Source organism: Syngnathoides biaculeatus, chromosome 22 (assembly GCF_019802595.1).
Source record: "Syngnathoides biaculeatus isolate LvHL_M chromosome 22, ASM1980259v1, whole genome shotgun sequence".
NCBI classification, from domain to species: Eukaryota; Metazoa; Chordata; class Actinopteri; order Syngnathiformes; family Syngnathidae; genus Syngnathoides; species Syngnathoides biaculeatus.
In genome coordinates, this window is record NC_084661.1 from 8984864 (window position 1) to 9005655 (window position 20792).

The 20792-nt window shown below is 43.3% G+C and overlaps 3 protein-coding genes across 3 annotated transcripts; 1 reads left to right on the forward strand and 2 right to left on the reverse strand.

Annotated features, from left to right (window-relative positions):
* Window positions 1-256: 256 nt before the first annotated feature.
* On the reverse strand, window positions 257-1756 carry msrb1b (methionine sulfoxide reductase B1b). The gene is made up of 4 exons (XM_061810730.1): window positions 1618-1756; window positions 1016-1158; window positions 819-936; window positions 257-500 (listed from the first exon to the last, which is right to left on the reverse strand). Exons 1-4 carry the CDS (start codon window positions 1670-1672, stop codon window positions 484-486), a joined length of 333 nt encoding a protein of 110 aa, XP_061666714.1. The 5' UTR covers window positions 1673-1756; the 3' UTR covers window positions 257-483.
* A 1767-nt stretch (window positions 1757-3523) lies between these two features.
* Window positions 3524-4480, reverse strand: neurl2 (neuralized E3 ubiquitin protein ligase 2). The gene is made up of 2 exons (XM_061810966.1): window positions 3718-4480; window positions 3524-3639 (listed from the first exon to the last, which is right to left on the reverse strand). Exons 1-2 carry the CDS (start codon window positions 4478-4480, stop codon window positions 3524-3526), a joined length of 879 nt encoding a protein of 292 aa, XP_061666950.1.
* A 5429-nt stretch (window positions 4481-9909) lies between these two features.
* On the forward strand, window positions 9910-20326 carry tex2l (testis expressed 2, like). Its single transcript, XM_061810586.1, has 11 exons — window positions 9910-11238; window positions 12789-12989; window positions 13838-14174; window positions 15362-15642; window positions 15749-15898; window positions 16405-16504; window positions 17467-17599; window positions 18994-19131; window positions 19316-19525; window positions 19829-19949; window positions 20020-20326. Exons 1-11 carry the CDS (start codon window positions 9910-9912, stop codon window positions 20203-20205), a joined length of 3186 nt encoding a protein of 1061 aa, XP_061666570.1. The 3' UTR covers window positions 20206-20326.
* Window positions 20327-20792: the final 466 nt, after the last annotated feature.

The following is a 20792-nucleotide window of genomic DNA, read 5'->3' on the forward strand; positions in this document are numbered from 1 at the left end:
TCAATCCCGGACCCGCCTGTGCGGAGTTTACATGTTCTCCCCATGCCTGCGTGGGTTCCCTCCGGGCATTCTGGTTTCCTCCCACATTCCAAAAACATGCAACATTAATTGGATTCTCTAAATTGCCCCCAGGTGTGATTGTGAGTGCGGCTGTTTATCTCGATGTCCCCAGCGATTGGTTGGCAACTAGTTCAGGTTGTACCCCACCTCCTGCCCGTTGACAGCTGGGATTGGCTCCAGCACTCCCCGCGACCCTCGTGAGGATAAGAGGTGAAGAAAATTGATGGATGGATGGATAGATATGAGGTATTTCAGTATTAAAGCTGTATTATAATGAATTATGTGTACGTATACTGTCCATGCCATGTATCACCAGGTGGTCTGAGATACTTCAGCAGACCGGATGTCCTATTTTGGGCTTTCTCCCGACTGCATCACTCGCTCATCCAGGTGGAGACGTAAAGCACTCAGAAAACTTGCTCTTTATTGCTTATCCTCACCTGGGGGAAAAAAAGACAAAAGAGAAATCCATGTGGCAGGTGTCAGGCCTTGAAAATCCTGTCTCCAAGTACAAATTCAAAATACTGACATTATTTTAGGATGTTTAGTAACTCCTATGATCTTCCAGTGCTAGTGTAACATTGCTAGTTTTCTGTTTTCTATTTTCCAAAATGCTTGCTCTTGTTAGTTTTGAAGAGACGTGTTGCGGGATACACCCTGTACTGGTTGCCAGTCCACTGAATGACTCTCCCTGGATGTTATCAACATCCATAGTGGAGTGTTATGATTTGGGTTTTAAAGTGCTGTGCTTTTCTCACCTTTGCTTGGGACAAACTTGAGCGTGTGGCTGAAAATTCAAAATCGGGACATCCCCTCTTCCGGACCTTCGTTAACAAACTCGTGGCCCAGTCCGTTGCCGCACTTGCTACACAGAACCTAAAAGCACCACACAAACACAAATAGTGAGAAGTTCACGCATACACACAAATATTACATAAATTAAGGTCTTCCTGACCTTGAAAGCTGTCAGGGTCTCCATCAGTTTGGTCACACTGTCCTCACTGATGGTCTCGGTGAAAGCGGGCCACGGAGACGAGTGGGGGAACTTGGACCGACTTGAGAACAGTGGATGGTTGCAGTTCGAGCACACATACATACCTACAGAAAAAAAATAAAATGAAAATATAAAAACATAAGACAGGGCTGCAGGTGGCTGGACCCTCTCCCAGCTAACTACGGGTGAGAGGCTTGATATTCTGTTCCCTGGACTATTGCAGGACACATATTACAATAAAGCAACCATACATGCGAACATGCGTGTTTTGGGAGAGTACAGAACCTTAGAATTATGAGCCAAATATGACAACCACTGCCGTGCAGCCCATCTCAAATCAAATGTATAAAAATCATTTTATTGTTACATAGTTAATCCAATATAACAGGAATGAAAGATTGCATGATGGTACTTCATCCCTCCTGACATATTAAACGAGGCAATTAACATAAGGTAGTCATAAAATCCCCAATATTTCTGATTGTTGGCGTGCATGTACAGTAATCCGAATTAAAGGCAGATTACACTCCACCTCAATTCGTCGTGACACACTGCAGCTTTACCTGGTTTGAAATGATCCTTGTAGGTCTCAGCACCAAAAAAACGACAGAAAGACATGTCGTTGGTGTACAAATTGGTTCAAAAACAATAAGAGGATCTGAATACTGTAGATTAGAATATTAAACTGCTGTTTCCGGTTCAGCTTCTTCTCGTGGAATTAAACGGGAACTCCTCCCTACTGCCTTTAGCTTTATGGACGCTAGAGAGCAGTGTTTGATAACATAAGCTTGACTTTCTTTTTAAAATTGCTCACCATAACATTCACCATTCATTTGATTGTGTCCAGCATTGTGTAGAACTGTACAGAATCTCACATTTGGTTATCTTGTTCGGCTCCATAATAACAGCTGTCAGTATTATGCAATGCAGTTTTACACCACTGTAAACTGCACCCACTGAATGATGCATTTTATGAATTGATACCCCCCCGACACACAAAATAATTTTAGAAATGCAGTTCTTGGACTGCATATGTACCTAGTTTTTTGTCTGATATGCACACGAGGTTATGCACAAATTTTCAAAATACTTTCTGTTATTTCTATGTGTACAAGACAAAATGCATGTCCAATTTCTCCATCCATCCATTTTCATGTTTCTCTTTAGGGTTAGGCTGAACTGAATTACATGAGAAGGATGGCACACCAAATCGCAGATGGTTCACGCTTCCATTCACACCTATCCAACATGAATTAATCTAACACACGTATGTTTTAATGTAGGACTTGGAGTACCCACAGAAAACCCACGCAAGTCTGGTGAGAACAAAGTCTAGACAGGAAGGCTGAAATGGGAAAGCAACACCTAAAAGCTGTGAATCATGCATTATATTAACAATAAAAATTGTAACAATAACAATAATAATACTATACCATTCATTGATTTTCTGAGGTGCTTATCCTCACAACTGTTGCACGAGTGATGGAGCCCAACCCAGCTATCATCGGGGAGGAGGTTGGGTACACCCCTGAACTGCTTGGCACCCAATCACATAATAATAATAATAGGCGGCATGGTGGATCAGCTGGTAAAGTGTTGGCCTCACAGTTCTGAGGTCCTGGGTTCGATCCCAGCCCCACCTGTGTGGAGTTTGCATGTTCTCCCCGTGCCTGCATGGGTTTTCTCTAGGCACTCCGGTTTCCTCCCACATCCCAAAATACATCCAACATTAATTCGACACTATAAATTGCCCCGAGGTGTGATTGTGAGTGCGGCTGTTTGTCTCGATGCGCCCTGCGATTGGTTGCCGACCAGTTCAGGGGTGTACCCCGCCTCCTGCCCGTTGACAGCTGGGATAGGCTCCATCACTCTCCGCGACCCTCGTGAGGATAACCGGCAAAAGAAAATGGATGGATGGATGATAATAATAATAATCCGGCCATAATTACCCATCAGATTTCTCAATATTAATCCAACATCAACCCCATGTGGCTTTATATGAACCAGCATGAGACAAATCATCACTATCCATCCATTCATCATCCATCCATCCATTTTCTGTACCGCTTATTGCTGAGCTCTCTCGGGTGTATTCTGGGTTTTGCAGAAAATGGATGAATGGATAGCACTTAACTTATGGGACTGCCATCATTAGGAAACACATTTTTACATACTTAAGGACTAAAAAGATAAAAGCAATTCAGCAAAAGAAGATAAATGTTCTTTTATTAGGCACCTTTGATCAAAGGCTGTGATCGGAGGTCAATATGCAAGCCATTCCATCTACAATGTGTCTTTCAGAAAAGATTGATTCAATCCCCTGAATCTGGATTTCTCATCTAAATATCCAAGACCTTTTGGACAATTGTGTCATGGTGACAATATCTGAACAATCCCATTTCACTTCACTCCGTCCTCGCAAGTCAGAAAAGTGCTCGATGTCTCCTCCTGTTAAGGATGTTGAGTTTGTCACTCGTACTTGCAGAAATGCTTTAGTGCCTCTGGTAGCTCCAGCCAGTCAATTGCCATTCTGTGGATAACGTGCTTCTGGATAGACTTTCTGCACAGTGTCTGCAAGGAGGAGACTGGGAAAAAAAGGGTGATTTAGGAAAGTAGTAGTAACAATACAATTTCTGCTCCCTGCATGCTGGAGTGAAACTTACAGCCATACTCCACCTGCACTATCCTGACACACTTAGTAGCAGCAAATACGTCCACTACGGCATAAAGAGGTTCTGTGGTGGGGATGCCTCTTGCAGAAGCACCCATGTCCTCCCCATTGATGACAATATGCATGTCACCTCGATTACGGCCTTTCGGTACATACAAAACTCCTATCCGGCTGCGCCTGGCTGTCGGCGGCAAAGTGTTGGTCTTGTACAAGTCGTCCAGAATGTGGCTGAAGCGTCCAGGCCGGCTGCGACCAACAAGCTTGTCTCTGGGGATCCGAATATTCTCAATGTGCAAATGAGAGTCCGTGAAAAAAGTCTTTGGCTTACTGTTGGCGTCGCTCTCGTTTTCAACCTCCTCTCGGCCGAGTCGCTGACCCCCAGGTAGTGCCTCCCTCAGGTCTTGCCCACCTTCTCCTGGATCCACTTCCTCCGTAACCTTGTTGTGGTTGCGAGTAATGGCGAACACCCAGCTGTCACCCTGGTCTGTCAGGTCTGGGATTGAGTATTCAGGGACCGCCTCCAAGTCTCTCGGGTCTCTGGCGGTCAGTCCGATCCGGAGGTGCCCACACCAACCTAGCTCCTTGTCCTCAATTTCGATGAGGAAAATCTCTCCGGGTTTCAAGGGTTGTTTGCTAAAGCACACGCCATTGGCAAAGCTCTCTACTCGCGTGGCCTGGGTCCCGGTGTAGTCCAGCTGCACATTCGTACCGTGGATAGGGTGGAATTCCATGAACTGGTCTGGAAAAACTTCCATCGCTTGTTACACTTTCGCCCCGAGGCTTGTACTGGAAGTGACAAGACAGCTGAAGAGCATAGCGCTCGTATTGAAAATTTGCAAGTGACTGTAGTAACAGACTTTTAGTCGCTTGTGGTCATTCTGGAAACAAAAGTTCGGCAATGGGGACAGCAACACCAGCACTCAGCCTTTCACCCACTTAGGAAGCTTCTGGCAGGGCTATTTTTGAACAGATGAGAGCAGATGGCAAGGTATGTGTGTATCTGCATGTGTGTGTTGGTGTAATGACGGGGTGAGCCGGCATTTACATGCCTGCTGCAGTCGCTCACATAAAGTCCCATGCGGCAGAGCAATAAAGCCACTTGGGGGCTTCATGCTCGTTTACTTTTGAGTTAGTTTCTTTTTTAAACACCATCCAGAAGTAATAACTTGGTAATTATCATACCAACAAATGCCACTGAGCTATCTTTCAACTGTCTTTCCAAGAGCTCCTCTAAATATAGACCTGATTTAGACTCTTTAGTGAAAGACCAATTAAAGTAGAATCGTCACACAAGGAAATGTTTAATTGCAGTGTTAATGTTCAAACTGTACATAATGTTACAACAGCTTTCACAAACATTCAATATACATTTTAGGAGTTTTTTTTTTATTTATTTATTCATTTATGTTTGGTGGTACTTGGTGCAAGTTTCAGATCCGTGGACACAAGGTAACGAAACCTCCATATTGTCTTACTTTTTTAATTAAATTCAGTTTAATCCATGGAGTTTACACATGGCACTTTTTAAATTAGCCCGGGACTTTTTTACCCCAAGATGTACTTTTCAAGCAGCCAGCCTCTCGTGAGCTACCGATGACGAGGTGCGGGGTGGAGGTGGGGTGGGGGTGATGCTCCCAAACCGTTTTAAGGTTAATGTTATGTTGCCTCCTATATTTCAAATACAGAACTAGCTTTTTGTGCACTGTATTGTCTGTGCTTTTATCCTGTGCCAAGGTGGAATTTTAAAATTACACAAAATTAATTTTAAAATTACACACCATCCCATTCTGCACTTTCTACTTTGGCTTCAGATGAGATCTTTCCCACTCGGAAAAGAGAAAATGTCATCCAGTTTCACCGCTTTTTCTTCGATTATTCACATACACCGACAGTTATTGCATCTTAAAAGAACAGCATTTATTTTTTAACATTCTCCATTAATATCAAGCATAAACATTAAGCAGCATGTCTAGCTTGTCTTTTCTCTACGTTGCCCAGACTGTGTTGCTAACTAAAGAAGCTGTGGTGGACGCTGTCATTATAAAACACATTGATGGGCTGTGTAAGTGCTGTTTGTCTTTAAGAGTGGGGATGGGCGGGGGTGTGGGGTGTGGGGTGTAAGATAAACTAGTAAAAAGAGTGTGGCCGAGAAGCTTCGTTGTTCGAGAAAGTTCCGTGTGCTGCCTAAAAGAAACCAGTGGCTTGTTCTTTTCATTTTTTACAGTACGTATGTGAATTGTGCCATTGGATGTAGCAACCAGTCATCCCTCACTCATTGAATCACATTGCAAAATGCCACAAACTGAAGAGCTCTTTGTTTTACTTTCAATTTGCATTGGATTATTTTTATTTTTCGCGCAACGGAGATTATCTGCGAAGAGACTCCATCAGTGGTGCACAATTGTTTGTTTTGGCACGCCGTCCCGCGATCGACCAAGACTGCCTCAACACGACTGGTCGATCGCGAACGGTGCATTGAGCACCTCTGGTCTAGCCAATTCAAGTCTCCCGTTTGCCCAGATGGCGATTATGTTTTATGATGATGATGAATATACTGTATATATACACTATAACTAGAACGTCATTGGTAGAGAGCTGTCATTTTGTTTGCAAGCAGGCTCCTTCCTGCTTCATGGTGGTGGCTATTAGAATTTTTGGGGTGGAAAATTCCATTGACGCCATAATGACATTGTATCTGTACTGTTTTTTTTTTTTTTTCATTTTTTTAATCAGATTCCTACTAAAATGAACTGTTCTTTACTCTCCCCTTATCCCGTTATCCATCTATTCTCTATACTGCTTATCCACAGTCATTAGAGTTGTGAGTGAACTACATCTTATCCTCATTGACTTTTAGTGACTGGTCACATCTAGACTGCATATAGACTCTATCCTGCCAGACATCCATGGACACCCCAAATTTCATTTGAAATAGTTACATCTTTTTTTATTTCACTTTTATGCCATGGCTAAATCTCACTCCACTCAATGGTTGGACATAGTGGAATATAGTACGTAATTATCATTCATTTACCCACAGTGCTGAATCCCTCACTAAATTCTACGTGTCCTTCATCCATCTTGGAACTTCTCCAGTCAGTGATGCATGGTTGTCTCCCTGCTCATCACTTGACCCTGTTCCTCATCTTGTCATATCTGGGGCTTAATGGGGTTTTCTTTATGTAGGCCAAGATGATGGGCGGAACTGGAGAAAAGGCACTGCAACCGGGTTGACTAATGAAGTCTGGTACGGTATCCTCGACGAGCACATTAGATGGGTGAGTTTGCTCGTGTGCTTCTGTTGTGACTGCATGCCCTACGCTAAATCTGGATTATTATGCTGAGCGGCCATGCTTTTCATAATCAGTTGGTGAGCTGTAATTCTCGGTGGCACATGACACATCTGGATACAGGCAGTTGGTTTAAGAGGAGGTGTGTGTGTGAGTGCATGAGAGAGAGAGAGAGAGAGAGAGAGAGAGAGAGAGAGAGAGATGGTGGAGGAGGGTGTTCACTCAGACTCCTCCTTACTCTGTAGCTCTTGCGCACCCAAATGAGTGATGGATTTATCTGAAGACCATTGTGGCCATCTCGCTGATCCCATGCCCGGGCACCACATGAACAGATGGGTGAGTAAACTCCATGCATGTTCTTATGTTTGTTTTGCAGATCATCTCTCAGGACGGGAGACAAATCCAGGGGTAAGGTTTGAATGGTTTTGCGTGTTCACATTTTTTCACATTACTGTATTATCATCCCCAATAACTTACGTCACGAGAGCGTAGCTTTGAGTCGATGCAGTTCGACAAATTATTTCACAAATTCGGGACGTAATGACTTCTCCAAGTGCATGATTATTACTAACATTGACATTTAAAAGGCATCATCATGGTTCAAGTTTCAATGTTCAAATTGTATGTAGAGTATGACTTTTGACACTAATACGAGTGAACAACACAAGTTTCCTGAAGCCAAGATCACAAACTTTTTATTATTGCATAAATTTTAATTTAAGGTATCATTAAACCATTTAGTGACCTTTTTACACCCTGTGTAAAAAAAAAATGTAAGGATGTGATTTTGGGTCGCAGAGATGAGCTAGCTTGGAAACCAACCCTGCCAAATGTTGGCTTATCTATAAACCATGCCAGTGAGATTTGTCAGATTTCGCGGATAAACCCTAAATGAATGTCAATCGGAGATTGTAATCGTTTACGTCTCGTGATGTTCACCGAAACTGCACTTTACCGATTTAAATGGGACTTGCATGTCAACGTAACAAAATTCGTGTTTTTCAGTCAAACAATTTAGAAAAAAACACCGACAACCATTTAAAAATGTATAACAAAACAAATTACATTACACCACATATCATGTAAAATTCACAAGGCCAGTGAAATGTGAACATGCATGTATTTGTATATTGAAAAGAAATATGAGAAACTTCTCTCTATGACTTTGCTTGCCTTTAAAAAAAAAAAAAATCAAAAGTACATTTCCTCAACAGAAACCAGATGCTTCTCAAACCATAATATGTTTTATATATTTAAGTTTTGTGTTGCTGCTCATGATCATTTTAAACAAGTCAAACACGTGTCCCATTCAAGCTGTTCTCGGCCAAACGCTATAAATTACACAGTATCATGCTAATTTGCCAGTGACACTTTTCCTGAATGAAGTTCAGGAAGCATGCAAACTTTTACCAAGTTGAGTGGTGTGAGACTGAAAGATGAGAAATTTTGTCTTCTGCGATCCATAAATATCTGACCAAAATTTCACCGGGATCCATAAAATGTGAGAACTATCAACCAGAAAGCCTTCCCATTGCCAGAGTCCGCGTCACAGAAAATCTGCACATTCTGTTGCCCACCCCGTGTGAAAATCTATTATTAAGGTCTAATGTCTGTATGTGTGACTGTCCAAGGTTTTATCTCACCGTCGTGCATTTTGGCTGTGAGCAGATTAGTCGCAATGCACCATCTGCTGTGAAATTGGTTGAGATCCTGCCTCACAGACCTGTAAAATGGTTACATAAATCTGATTGGTCCAAAGATGGTTTTAACTCTCATATAGAGCAAGGACGTGAAAATAAAAGTCCAAGCTCAGCCGATACACTACTGATTATAAGTCTTGGTTGCATGATGATGATACTGTAGTTCTTACGTCATTCAGTGTTTGCACTTTTCACCCCTTTGTTACGTTGAAAAACTCTGAAAGACATCAGTGGTACACTAAACACTACCTCTTAACCATTACATGGATTTTGCGTTATTGGAACATTAAATGAAAAAAAATCGTGTAGAACGCAGGTGTCAAACTCCAGGCTCGGGGTCCAGATCCGGTTCGCTACATGTTTTATGTGGCCCGCGGAGGCAAGTCATCCGTGTCAAATTCCATGATTCTTGTGAAAATCTGTACCAAAATTTCAGATTGTCATATGTCATAAATGATAACGTTGAGATATTATAAGTATTTTTGTGTTGCCAAACATGGACAATGGAAAAAAAACATTACCCCATATTTCTGATTCCAAAACATGTTCATAATTTTTGTGCAAGTATGACGAGGCAATTAAAGATTTTTATGGTTTCTGGGGGAAAACCGTAGCTACAGCGTGGCTCGCAACAAAAATGTGGGTGTCACCCCTCATGTAGAAAGTCAGTTGCAAAGCAATAATTTTCTTCTATTTTCAGTGTTTGTAGGTGTCCTTGTCCAATGTGTGTACATTATGTGTCTTTTGATGTCACATATGCGTGCACAAGCTTCAAATCCAGTCAATCCCCCAAAGATATACTATCCATGCCACACTTGCTCTTATTTATTTAACATTGGGGCTTGAAAGCCCGACTAGTTTATTTTTGCCTGCATCCAAAACACACTAAGATGTGGAGCAACAGCTTTGGGAGAGGCGCTGGCTGACTTGGCACCGAGGCACTCACTAGACTCAAGCGCATGTGGAAGCTAACTCACACTCGAGAGCTCATATGATGTTCACACACCTACAGCTAATTGGCAAGATGCAAGCAGTTTTTGTACAAATTAGGCATAAACGTAGAATGCATGCCTCGCATATCCCTTGTCAGCTTTTATTTGTTTTGGCTGAGAAGCTTAATTTTCCCGACTATATTCTATGCTTATTCTCTTTCAGTGACTCTTAGGTGCCTTGGCTGTGTGATGTAGTCACGGAATGGCAGAGAGTGGAAACAATTGGGTGCAAGGATGCGAGGAGGATGCAAGCGGAGGTGGCAGAGCCCTCCTGGACCCCCACAGTCCAGATGTTGTCCGAAACTCACTTGGGACAAAGCGACATCTTGCACGAGGGATTGTTATTCAGCTGACAGGAACAGAGGGAGAGTGGAGCAGTCTTGATGAGAGTGAGCTCATCTTCTCGCTTGATCATGATGAGTACTATTCATCAGTGTCTCATTCGAGTCAGAAGCAGATCTCCAGTGATGATAACAGTGGATCACAGTCCCAAGAGTTCCACGTTCCACTTTCACCCTCGTCTCCTGGTTCTTTGGGTAATTTCTCCGCCATGGGCCCCACGTTTCTCTCCCCAGGCCCTTCCTCACCCACTCATCGGCCCTTGGCTAATCTGGTAAAGTCGCTATCTACAGAGTTGGAGTTCAGGGAAGGCTCCTCCCTCAGGCCAAAACCCCTTCTCAACCTTGTGAAGTCGATCTCTACCGAGCTCTCCCGTTCTGAGCCGGAGGTGTCACAGTCGAAATCAGACTCGCGCCTCAACCTCCACCTGTTGAAGCATCTTACACAGCCCAAGAACAGAAGTGGTGGGGACTCTCGGACAGCACCGCCGTCTCCCAGCACGCTTTCTCCAAGTGGAGATGGTCTCAAAGGCGGCTTCTTCAAAATGGAACTGGAGGACACCAAAAGGAAACTCTCGGAAGCGGTCCATGAGCCACTGAGCACTATGTTCAACAAAATCAGGAGAGAAGAGAGCACAGGCAGCCCTAAACACTGTAAGACCACCCAGGTCATTTCCAGAGGTTTAGGCCGCGACAGTAGCACAGACACAGGAGTCTCAGAGTCTCCAGTCAAGACTGGTGGCAGGACAGATGGTGATGTTTTCGACTGGCCTTCAGTCAGGTATCTTGGGAGAACCCCACGCAGGAGCTGCCCTGTGCATCACTGCAAACATTTCAGTGATGAAGAACAAGGATTTTATTCAGATAGAGACACCATGCAGTTTTTTCCCATCGAAACTCACCAACAGGTCAGGAAACCCACCAAGGTTGCATCTTTAAGGACATATCCGCTTCACACAACCAATCCTCCACCATGTATGAGTTTATTCTGTGTGGCAATACTATCCTACGGTTATTTTACCGTACCTCTGAATCCATATTTTTCTGGCCTGGCTCTTGGGCTGGCAATGGGTTTCTTGCTCGGACTCTTGCTGATCAGAATGGGATCATCAAGGTCCCTCTGTTCAGCTTCTCCCAACAGATCACAGTTGGGGATTCTGAGAAGTTGCTCCACTCAGTCCGACATCCTCAAGGTAAAGTGAGTCATTTTGGAATCTTTCAAACTGAGGATGCTGGTTCACATATGGTAGGCTCAAATTTATGAACAATTTTTGTGTCAAGAAGAAAAATATGCAGATCAGGAATGACTTTTACTGGAATCACAGATTAGTGTTAGCTCCAGATAAGCGGCACATACTGTACTTGATTGCTCTACGATGTTCGTGATGTGTCTGCTGCATGCACCACATTAGATCAGTACAATAACAGGGGAATTTGACAAGATGAGGTGTTGCCTTCTTGACCGAAGTCACAATCCATGATGTCTATGGGGAAAAAGGCCTCCGTGGCAGAGTTCTGGGGTAAAAACCACTGTTGACCAAAAAGAACAGAAAAGCTCATCTTTATTTTTGAAGAAAAAAAAAATACATTATGACAATAAAATCTGAAGATGTTTGAGAGAATATTCTTTGGACAGAGGAGATTAAATTTGAACTTTTTGGAAGGTGTATTTATTACATCTTGTGCAAATTTAACACAGCAATTAAGAAAAAGAACAGCAAACCAGCAGTCAAATATGGTGGTGTTAGTGTGATGGTCTGGGGCTGCCTCGCCAATTCAGGACCTGGACAACCTGCTGTGATTGAAGAAACCATTCCTAATTTGATATTTGTTAAAAACTGCAATTTTATGTATTCTTGTGTTATTTTTGTGACATTTAAGTTTGATTTGTTATCATTTTATCTTAAATATTATGGGGAAACCAGAATTTGAACCACCGTTATGTATAGACCTGTGAAAAAGTTTTCGCTCATTCCCAATTTTTTTGGGCATGGTTTCCCCAGTTTGATGTTTTCAAAGCAAATTTTTTTGCAAATTGTATGATTCCAGTGCTGTTCTACTTTGGAGTTCCATAACACAAAGTTCATAATTTACCTCACAAATGTTCCTTTGAACACAATAAAAAAAAAAAGTTTCAACTTATACTGCAATTGCCAATTTCCAATCGCAAATGTTTAGAGTACTCCGTCGCTGACATTTAAATAATACAGTTATTATAACAGTAGTACTGATAATGAGCTTTCATTCACCCAAATTGCATCTAAAACAGCAGTGTCAAGTGAAAGGTTACTCATCCACCACTGCAGTTCTTGTTCTTTCACAGACGAATATAAAAATACATAATGGCCAGAATGCAATTAAAAGCAGAAATCTCTGGAGTCTCGGCCATAATTACAGCAGTTCTAGAGCAACTGGAAAGGACATACTGTCGCAAGAACTACTACTACTATCTACTGTCATCTCCAGGGGCAATTTATAGTACATCCTGGAAAGTAGGAGGCTACAATCTGTCAGTTTATAAAGCAGGTGGTGGTCGGCATGAGTCGGATAAATATCATAGACAGTTTAGTCATCCAAAACGCTAAATTACATTTGGGTAAGCTATTTTATAATTTAAGGTTCCGTTTTGGAGACATCTCAACCCATATGTCTGGCATGGTCGTAACGCCTTTATGACCTTAAACAGGTTTGTCCAAACTTTCATGTTCACTTGTTGTGCTGCACTTATTTATGTATTTTCTAGGGTTGGATGAATGAGATTCATGATTACTGCCCCGAGACCCATCACCCTGCACAAAGTCACTCCGTGTTTGCCACACTAGAGGGATCCTGTCTCCAGCTCGACACCCCACAGTCTAACATCAACCGCAGGGCCACGTACAACGAGAGAATTAATGAGTCCACGTTCATAAAAACGCGCTCCTATCAACTGGGAAAGAGCAAAGTAGGAATAATATACATACACTATGTGCCGAAAGTAATGAAGGTTTAATGTTCCCCCTTGTATATTTTGTAGTCCATCCATCCATTTTCTTTGCCGCTTATCCTCACGAGGGTCGCAGGGAGTGCCGGAGCCTATCCCAGCTGTCAATGGGCAGGAGGCGGGGTACACCCTGAACTGGTTGCCAGCCAATCGCAGGGCACATAGAGACAAACAGCCGAACTCACAATCACACCGAGGGGCAATTTAGTGTGTCCAATTAATGTAGCATGTTTTTGGGATGTGGGAGGAAACTGGGGTGCCCAGGTAAAACCCACGCAGGCACAAGGAGAACATGCAATCTCCACACCGGTGGGGCCAGAATCGAACCTGGGTCCTCAGAACTGTGAGGCCAATCCTTTACCAGCTGCTCCACCGTGCTGGCTGTATAAATACAAAGCGGGAATTATTTTATTGGAATTTTTACATGCAATCCAAGAGACATTTCACTCAGAACCAGCGATGGAATGCGAAAGGATACATCTGGCAATGATGACATTCAATCGAACAGATGTTAGGAGTGTATTGTACTCTATGTCATCCTGGGGTTTGAAAAGTACTAGCATGCTTCTATTGATCGGCACATATTATACAACCTTGTTTAAGGATGTGTAACACTAAAATACCCTAACCATTTCATGGCTAAGTAAAGTGTTTTGTTTTGTTTTGTTTTCTTCCCTTTAAACACATTATCTAAGCTAATTTGTGGAGTGCTTTGAGTAGCTGCTAATTTCTCTTGAGAACATAATCATTAAAATACAAACGAAAATAGGATATTTGAGCGTATAATTCTCCCCGTGTGTCCCCCAAAGGTAATCTTGCTGCCATCTGCATTGGCACGTAAGCGTCTGTGGAACCCCAAATATCCGATCTGCATCCAGCTGGCCAGCGGCGTGAATTCCCAAGAGAAAGCCGGACAAAGGTTGGAGGAGAGTCAGGATGAGGATGAGGAGCCAAGAACCACATCCGCAAGTTCATGTCAGGGTTTCGCTGAACCCACTCGTGAACCACCTACAACTCTTTACCTCTTTGGACGCACAGGGAGAGAGAAGGAGGAGTGGTTTCATCATTTCATGCTTGCATCCACCAATGCAGATCGAGAAACAGACCGGGAGAAGTCAAGGCCCGGCAGATGTGTGCCTCGATCAGGTATGAGAATCGGAGATAATGCATTAGTGACAACAAAGCCTCGAGACAAGGCATCTACACCAACATATGTTTCAAATTTACAATCACATTGATATACATTTACATACATATTTACACAGGAAACTGATTATGGAAGGCTGTTTAAGTCACTGTTTGAATTATATACCGAGCCCTAAAATGAACAGCGAGATGGTTCAAGGACGAGAGAACGTAATGAGGCTGAATTTATGGGATTGAGACAAAAACCTAATCGCGCTATTCCGAACTCATGATGATTGTTAAGGCAGGTAATGAGAGAACGGCAATAGTTATTTAATTTTAATATCTGTACAATCAGGATTTCAAGAAAAATAAAATAGATAATGCAGAAAAATAAGTAGTCGGAGATAACTTTAATCTACTGATGACTGCTGCCAGAGGAAGCATGCATACAGTAAAGGAAGGCCACTAAGCTTCACCCTTGTGGAACGCTGCAGACTGACAACGACAGAAAAAGTCATTTGTGAGATAGGAAGCAGTTAAGCGCCGTCCCCAAGAAGGCAATTCCCTCAGCCTGTCAACAAAAAGTGGTTTCAATTATGTTATGGCATTCTTAGTTGATTTTTAAGTGGCCTTATTAGGACTATAAGCATCAGTAAAGCACGTGAAATCAGTATTAGTAACAATAATGATAATGTTGACGAGAATGATGGTAGTGTGCATTATTGGTTTTAGTATAAAAACTTACTTCATATATTTAATCTCGCATTTACTTTAGTGTGAATTCAGTGTACCCTAGGGTTCACTTGAATCTTAATACAGATTTGGATTTGACAAACACATTTTACACAATGGAAGAACACCCTTTACAATAACACTAATGAAGCTTAGAATCAGTGCAAATGTATTTCACAAGGGGTCTTCCAAATGAACGTCCTCGTGTCTTTTGACACCGACCAGCTAAAATGCTGAAGTGATCGATCTCCTGTGATTTTTATTATTATTTTGTTTTTACTTCATTAGCAATGGGCAAATAAGTCTTTTAGGTTGTGTGTGAGTTGGTGGGGAGGGGGGGGGGCATTTTCCTTCACGTTTATTCCATCATGTTTGAGTGCCTACTTGGCATAAGGCCTAAACACCTTCACATGACTTCACATGCCACAAACCGTTATTTTTTCCAACTCCATAAAATGTACATTTCCCTGCAGGTGACCCAGTACTGTCGCAGAGTATCAGCGGCCACGGCGATATCCCATGCAGCAGAGGCTCCAGCAGAGTGGGCAGCAGTGAAGACGATGCCCCCTCCACGCCCGGACTTGCTCTCAGTCAGCCCTCCTCCAACAGCAGCAGCAGCAGCACCACCACCAGGGGCCTTTTACTGCTTGACTACCCCGGGTATATGTCTCATCTTTTGGCTACGGAAGACTCACTCCTGCTCTCCAGCCCTGGACTTGGCAGCACAGAGATGAGCCCCAAACTTAAAGGAAATGTAAGTCATGCTGAAGCTGAATTCTGCCAACCGTACTGGTAGTTTGAGACTTCAGGAGTGGATATCCAGCACTGAATCATCCCTGACTCGGTTTTCACTTCCGCAGTGTACCTGTGATCTGGTGGAGTACGCTGGGAGGGGTCCGCCTGCGTGGCTCAATGCTCTGATTGGTCGAATCTTTTGGGACTTCTTGAGGGAGAAGAGCTGGGCTGACATGGTTTCCCACAAGATCCAGAAGAAGCTCAGCAAAATCAGGGTATTTAGTGTCATGTCTAGGCACTCTTGTGCAAATAATTACGCTTTCTGCCTGCCATTGTTAATTTTATTAACATAGGATAATGTTACATTATGATCGCACAGTGGATCAGCTGGTAAAGCGTTGGGCTCACAGTTCTGAGGTCCAGGGTTCAATCCTAGACCCACCTATGTGGAGTTTGCATATCCTCCCCGTGCCTGCGTGGGTTTACTCCGGGCACTCCGGTTTCTTCCTACATCCCAAAAACATGCAACAATAATTGGACATTCTAAATTGCTCCTAGGTGTTATTGTGACTGTGGCTGTTTCTCTCCATGTGCCCTGCGATTGGCTTTCAACCAGTTCGGAGTGTACCCCGCCTCCTGCCCGTTGACAGTTAAGATAGGCTCTAGCACTTGCCGCGACCCGTGTGTAGATAAACGGCTGAGAAAATGGATGGGTGGAATGTTACATTACATACAATATAGATAGATTTCGATTTTGTTTACGTGTCATCTTATTTTACAGCTGCCTTATTTTATGAATGAACTGACCCTGACTGAGCTGGATATGGGTTGTTCCATCCCGCAAATCATTTCTACCTCCCAGCCAGAAGTTGATCACAGAGGTGAGACTCAAAATAACATTTAGCGCTCTCGCTCTCACGATCACACACACACACACACACACACAGGAAAAATGCAGCACATAAAAAAATCTGTGTATGAAAAATATTTGGCGAGTGAGAGTCATTTTTTTTTTCAATCTGAGAGTATTTTGGCATGTGAAGTATTTTATGGGGTGTGTGTGTGTGCTTATTTTGAGTGTGAGGGGTTCTTTTTGTAACTGAGAATTTATTTTGTGAGAGATTATTCTGAGTGGGAGGTTTTTAGTTTTTGGGGTGAATGTGAGAGCATTTTTAAGTGTGACAAGATTTTGCTGTGTCAGAGTTTTTTTTTTTTTTGAGTCTATTGGGAGTGAGGGAGATGTTTTCATGAGAGTTTTTTCATGTGAGAGGTTTTGAGCAAATGTGAGGTATTTTTGTTGCGTGTAAGTTTTTTTTGTTGCATGAGAGGGTTTTTTGCAAGTGAGGTTTTGGTCTGTATGTGAGGTTTTTTTGGTTTTTGTGACTCAGACAAACACAATAATGATGGCGATGCAACTAGAAGATCGTGCCAATATGTTTGCGGTTGAATGGCGACAACCTCAGCTCAAGTATTGTAATCATGTTGTAAATCTCACAGACAAATTTGAGCCGCTAACATTTTGATCATATTGGCCCTTGTGTGCGTTTTTAAATCAGTCTGACAGCCGACAACTGATGAGGAGACGTGTAAGTGTGCGACCTGGTGATTTTACATGTAACACAGCCGCTGTCCTACAAATTCAGTCTGTCCCTTTTTCTCAATCCAGATGCGTCGTTCCCACAGTCTAATTCCTTGTAATCCATCATGAATACTCAAGGCTTGATAATCACAATGAAAGCTGTTTAGTCTGCCCACGGTGACTGTGCGCCCAGATTAGGTTTGAGGGAGATTTGTCTGACTCAGGGGACTCTGGCAGTGACCCTTCTGCGCTTCCCACTTGCAGGCCTGTGGGTGGAGCTGCAGCTGGCCTACTATGGCACCCTGCAGATGACCCTGCAAACCAAATTCAACCTGTCCAAGCTGGGTAAAGAAGGCGGCCAGGACACAGATTGTTTGACGGAAACGGGAAGCACGCGGTGAGTAACTAGGTTTTTATAGACAAAAGTGATTCAGGTGTGCGTGCATGTCCGTTCATCCAAAACAGGAGGGGAACACATTTGTGCTCAAGGCCTGCATTTAATTTTGAAAACAGAAAGATGGAGCAGGTCGTTTGTATATTTGGATAATATAAGTACTTTATATCAAGTGCTTTAATCATAAAATTATAACATTCCACTCTGGAAGCACGGTGGATCACCTGGTAATGCTTTGGCCTCACAGTTCTGAGGACCTGGGTTCAATCTTGTGTGGAGTTTGCATGTTCTTCTCGTGCCTGTGTGCGTTTTCTCTGGGCACTCCAGTTTCCTCCCACATCCCAAAAACATGCAACATTAATTGAACACTCTGAATTGTCCCTAGGTGTGATTGTGAGTATGCCTGTTGTCTGTTTCGATGTGCCCTGCGATTGGCTGGCAGCCAGTTCACGGTGTCCCCTGCCTCCTGCCCGTTGACAGCTGGCATAGGCTCCAGCACTCCCCGCGACCGTCATGAGGATATGCGGCAAAAGAAAATGGATGGATGGGCATTCCACTCTGATGGTTCCATTTTCCATCCATTCATTTTCTAGATGGTTTATACACACATCCTGGCCCTCCCTGTGTGGAGTTTGCATGTTCTCCCATGCCTGCGTGGGTTTTCTCCGGGCCCTCCGGTTTCCTCCCACATCCCAAAAACATGTAACACGAATTGGACACTCTAAACTGCCCCTAGGTGTGATTGTGAGTGCGGCTGTTGTTTGTCCCTATGCTCCCTGTGATTGACTGGCAACCATTTCGGGGTGTACCCTACCTCCTGCCCAATGACAGCTGGGATAGGCTCCAGCACTCCGTGGCCCTGATGAGGATAAGCGGCAAAGAAAATAGATGGATGAATGGATAAATGAATGCAATAAATATTACTGGAAATCACAAGTCTAAATGATGAGTAGGGCTCCGGAGCTGGGGGATGCTGGTGGAGCGAACCCCAATTCTCTGACCTCTGACCCTTTGAGCACATATATTGTTCTTTGCGACCCCTCCCCCATCTTTGTGCTAAAAAAAAAAGGAGAAAGAATCAAATTTTTCATACCAGTGCTGATTCATAGGCTACATTGGCTTCCGGAAACATTTAATGAGAAACCCCCACACACCCCTCAGCTGTACGCTCGACTGATTAGCACAAATGGACTGTCACAGAAGCTCACTTGTGGATTAAAAGTCCAGCCAGAGTTCGACATCCTCTGCAGTCACCAAGCCTTTTTAAGTCCCTCCTTGCAAACTAGACACTTCTACTTGTGTTTGGAAGCGTTCCTGTCAAACAAGCAGTTCATATTTAGACTTCAGTTCGCATGATTTAACCTTTTGTGTACGTGTATTTTTAATTGCCTTTCTAGCTGCAGACCGGTTGCAAGTGTGCTCGCAGACAGTGATGAGGAGTCCTCCAGTGCTGGTTCATCTGATGACGAGGAGGTTCTCCTGGCTGACCCTCAGGGCCCCGCTGGCGAAAAGGGCTTTTCATCAGCAGCCGAGGGGTAAAAGCAAAATTTATTTAAACTGAGACAAAGCACAACTGGAACATAACCTCTACATCTGTATCCAATTCTGTGAGGCCGTGACTTTAATCCAGACCATTGTGCCTCATTTTGAGGGGAGCATCAGAATCCTAAATCTGACCACACAAATACTTTCCTCTCACTCTATAATCGTGTCTTACAGGACTGGGGGTGGAAGGACCGGAAGGAAGATTTTGAGATTTGTGGACAAAATCGCAAAATCCAAATGTTTCCAGAAGGCGACAGAGAATGAGTTCATCAAGAAGAAGTTTGAGGAGATGTCAAACACGCCCCTGCTGCTCACAGTCGAGGTCCAAGAGCTTTCAGGGTCCCTGGTTGTAAACATCCCTCCACCCCCTACTGACAGGATATGGTGAGAAACAATACGTGCAAATGGGAGTTAAACCAATGGTGCCAGGAAGAGGACAATGCAAATGACAATTATTCAGTGATGAAAAGAAAATGTGATCCTTACTAAGCAATAGCCACTTTACATAGTAGTGAACTGTAATTAGCAATCTATTCTTTTTTTGTTTTTTTTTTTATTTCAGACCAAACTTTTAATTCCTCTTATGTACTGTATATACAGTACGTGCCAATGTAAAATACTTTCACTTTATTTTTGGATTACTCATGAGTTCTACGCATGTGTCGAACGTTAAACGGTGCCCCGCAGGTATAGTTTCTGCAAACCACCCAAGCTGGATCTGCGTGTCCGACCCAAACTAGGCGAGAGGGAGGTGACATTATGTCACGTGACTGAATGGATTGAAAAGAAACTACAGAATGAGTTCCAGGTAAAGAAGAACAACCTGCCCACAAGCATGCTTTACATTCCTCTTAGCCACACCACCTTTCTTCCCTCAGAAAGTGTTCGTGCTCCCAAACATGGATGACATCTACTTACCCATGATGGAATCTGGCGTGGACAGCGCCCGTGCGTCGGAGCATCTGTCCTCTCAATTCCCGAGCTCCGCCACTGAGTCCGCAGAGCGCTTCCCGCAAGAGGTCACGTCAACAGAGTCCAACTGTAGTACTGCACTGGTGAAATAATAAGTGAGAGGAATCTGTGTCATAACATATTGACCACATGACATTCTCCAAATTGAATATTGGATAACAAAATGCATTTATGAAGGAGCCCATTTGCTATGCTGGACTGTGTCGACTCCTCTTGTTCCAAAGCCGGTCTCTGTCTGAATCAAATGTTTGTATGAAGAACAGTGCTGGAAGTATACACAGGACAAGTCAGAGTTGTTATTAAGATTCTATCATTTATTAACATGGTCCACACGGGCAGCAGGTTGTCCCTGAGTTTCATGTGACTGGCCTACAGCCCTGTTCTAAAAATAGCCTACAGGTGATGGAACATTGTGATTACCTAGAAATGTTGTAGAAGTTCAAATGTAAACACTTGCAGAGACTGGGATGAATAAAGTGGTACATATAAATATTTTACATGTAGCTCTACGTGATATGTTGAGCAAAATGTTTGCATTCCAATGGGATTTGCTGCGTTCATGTTGACTGAGGTCAACGACTGGTTAGAACAATCTGCCTTACAGTTCTGAGTGCCGAGGTTCAAATCCTGGCTGTGGCTGTGTGGAGTGTCCTTCCCGTGCCTGTGTGGGTTTTCTCTG

Excerpts from the sequence above, each read along its gene's own strand:
- tex2l (XM_061810586.1), top strand. The coding sequence starts at position 9,910 with ATGGCAGAGAGTGGAAACAATTGGGTGCAAGGATGCGAGGAGGATGCA. Across the intron at positions 16,505-17,466 it reads GCCAGAAGTTGATCACAGAG|GCCTGTGGGTGGAGCTGCAG; the intron begins GTGAGACTCAAA and ends TCCCACTTGCAG. Across the intron at positions 19,526-19,828 it reads CCCCCTACTGACAGGATATG|GTATAGTTTCTGCAAACCAC; the intron begins GTGAGAAACAAT and ends GGTGCCCCGCAG.
- neurl2 (XM_061810966.1), bottom strand. The coding sequence starts at position 4,480 with ATGGAAGTTTTTCCAGACCAGTTCATGGAATTCCACCCTATCCACGGT. Across the intron at positions 3,640-3,717 it reads AGTGCAGGTGGAGTATGGCT|TCTCCTCCTTGCAGACACTG; the intron begins GTAAGTTTCACT and ends TTTTTTTCCCAG.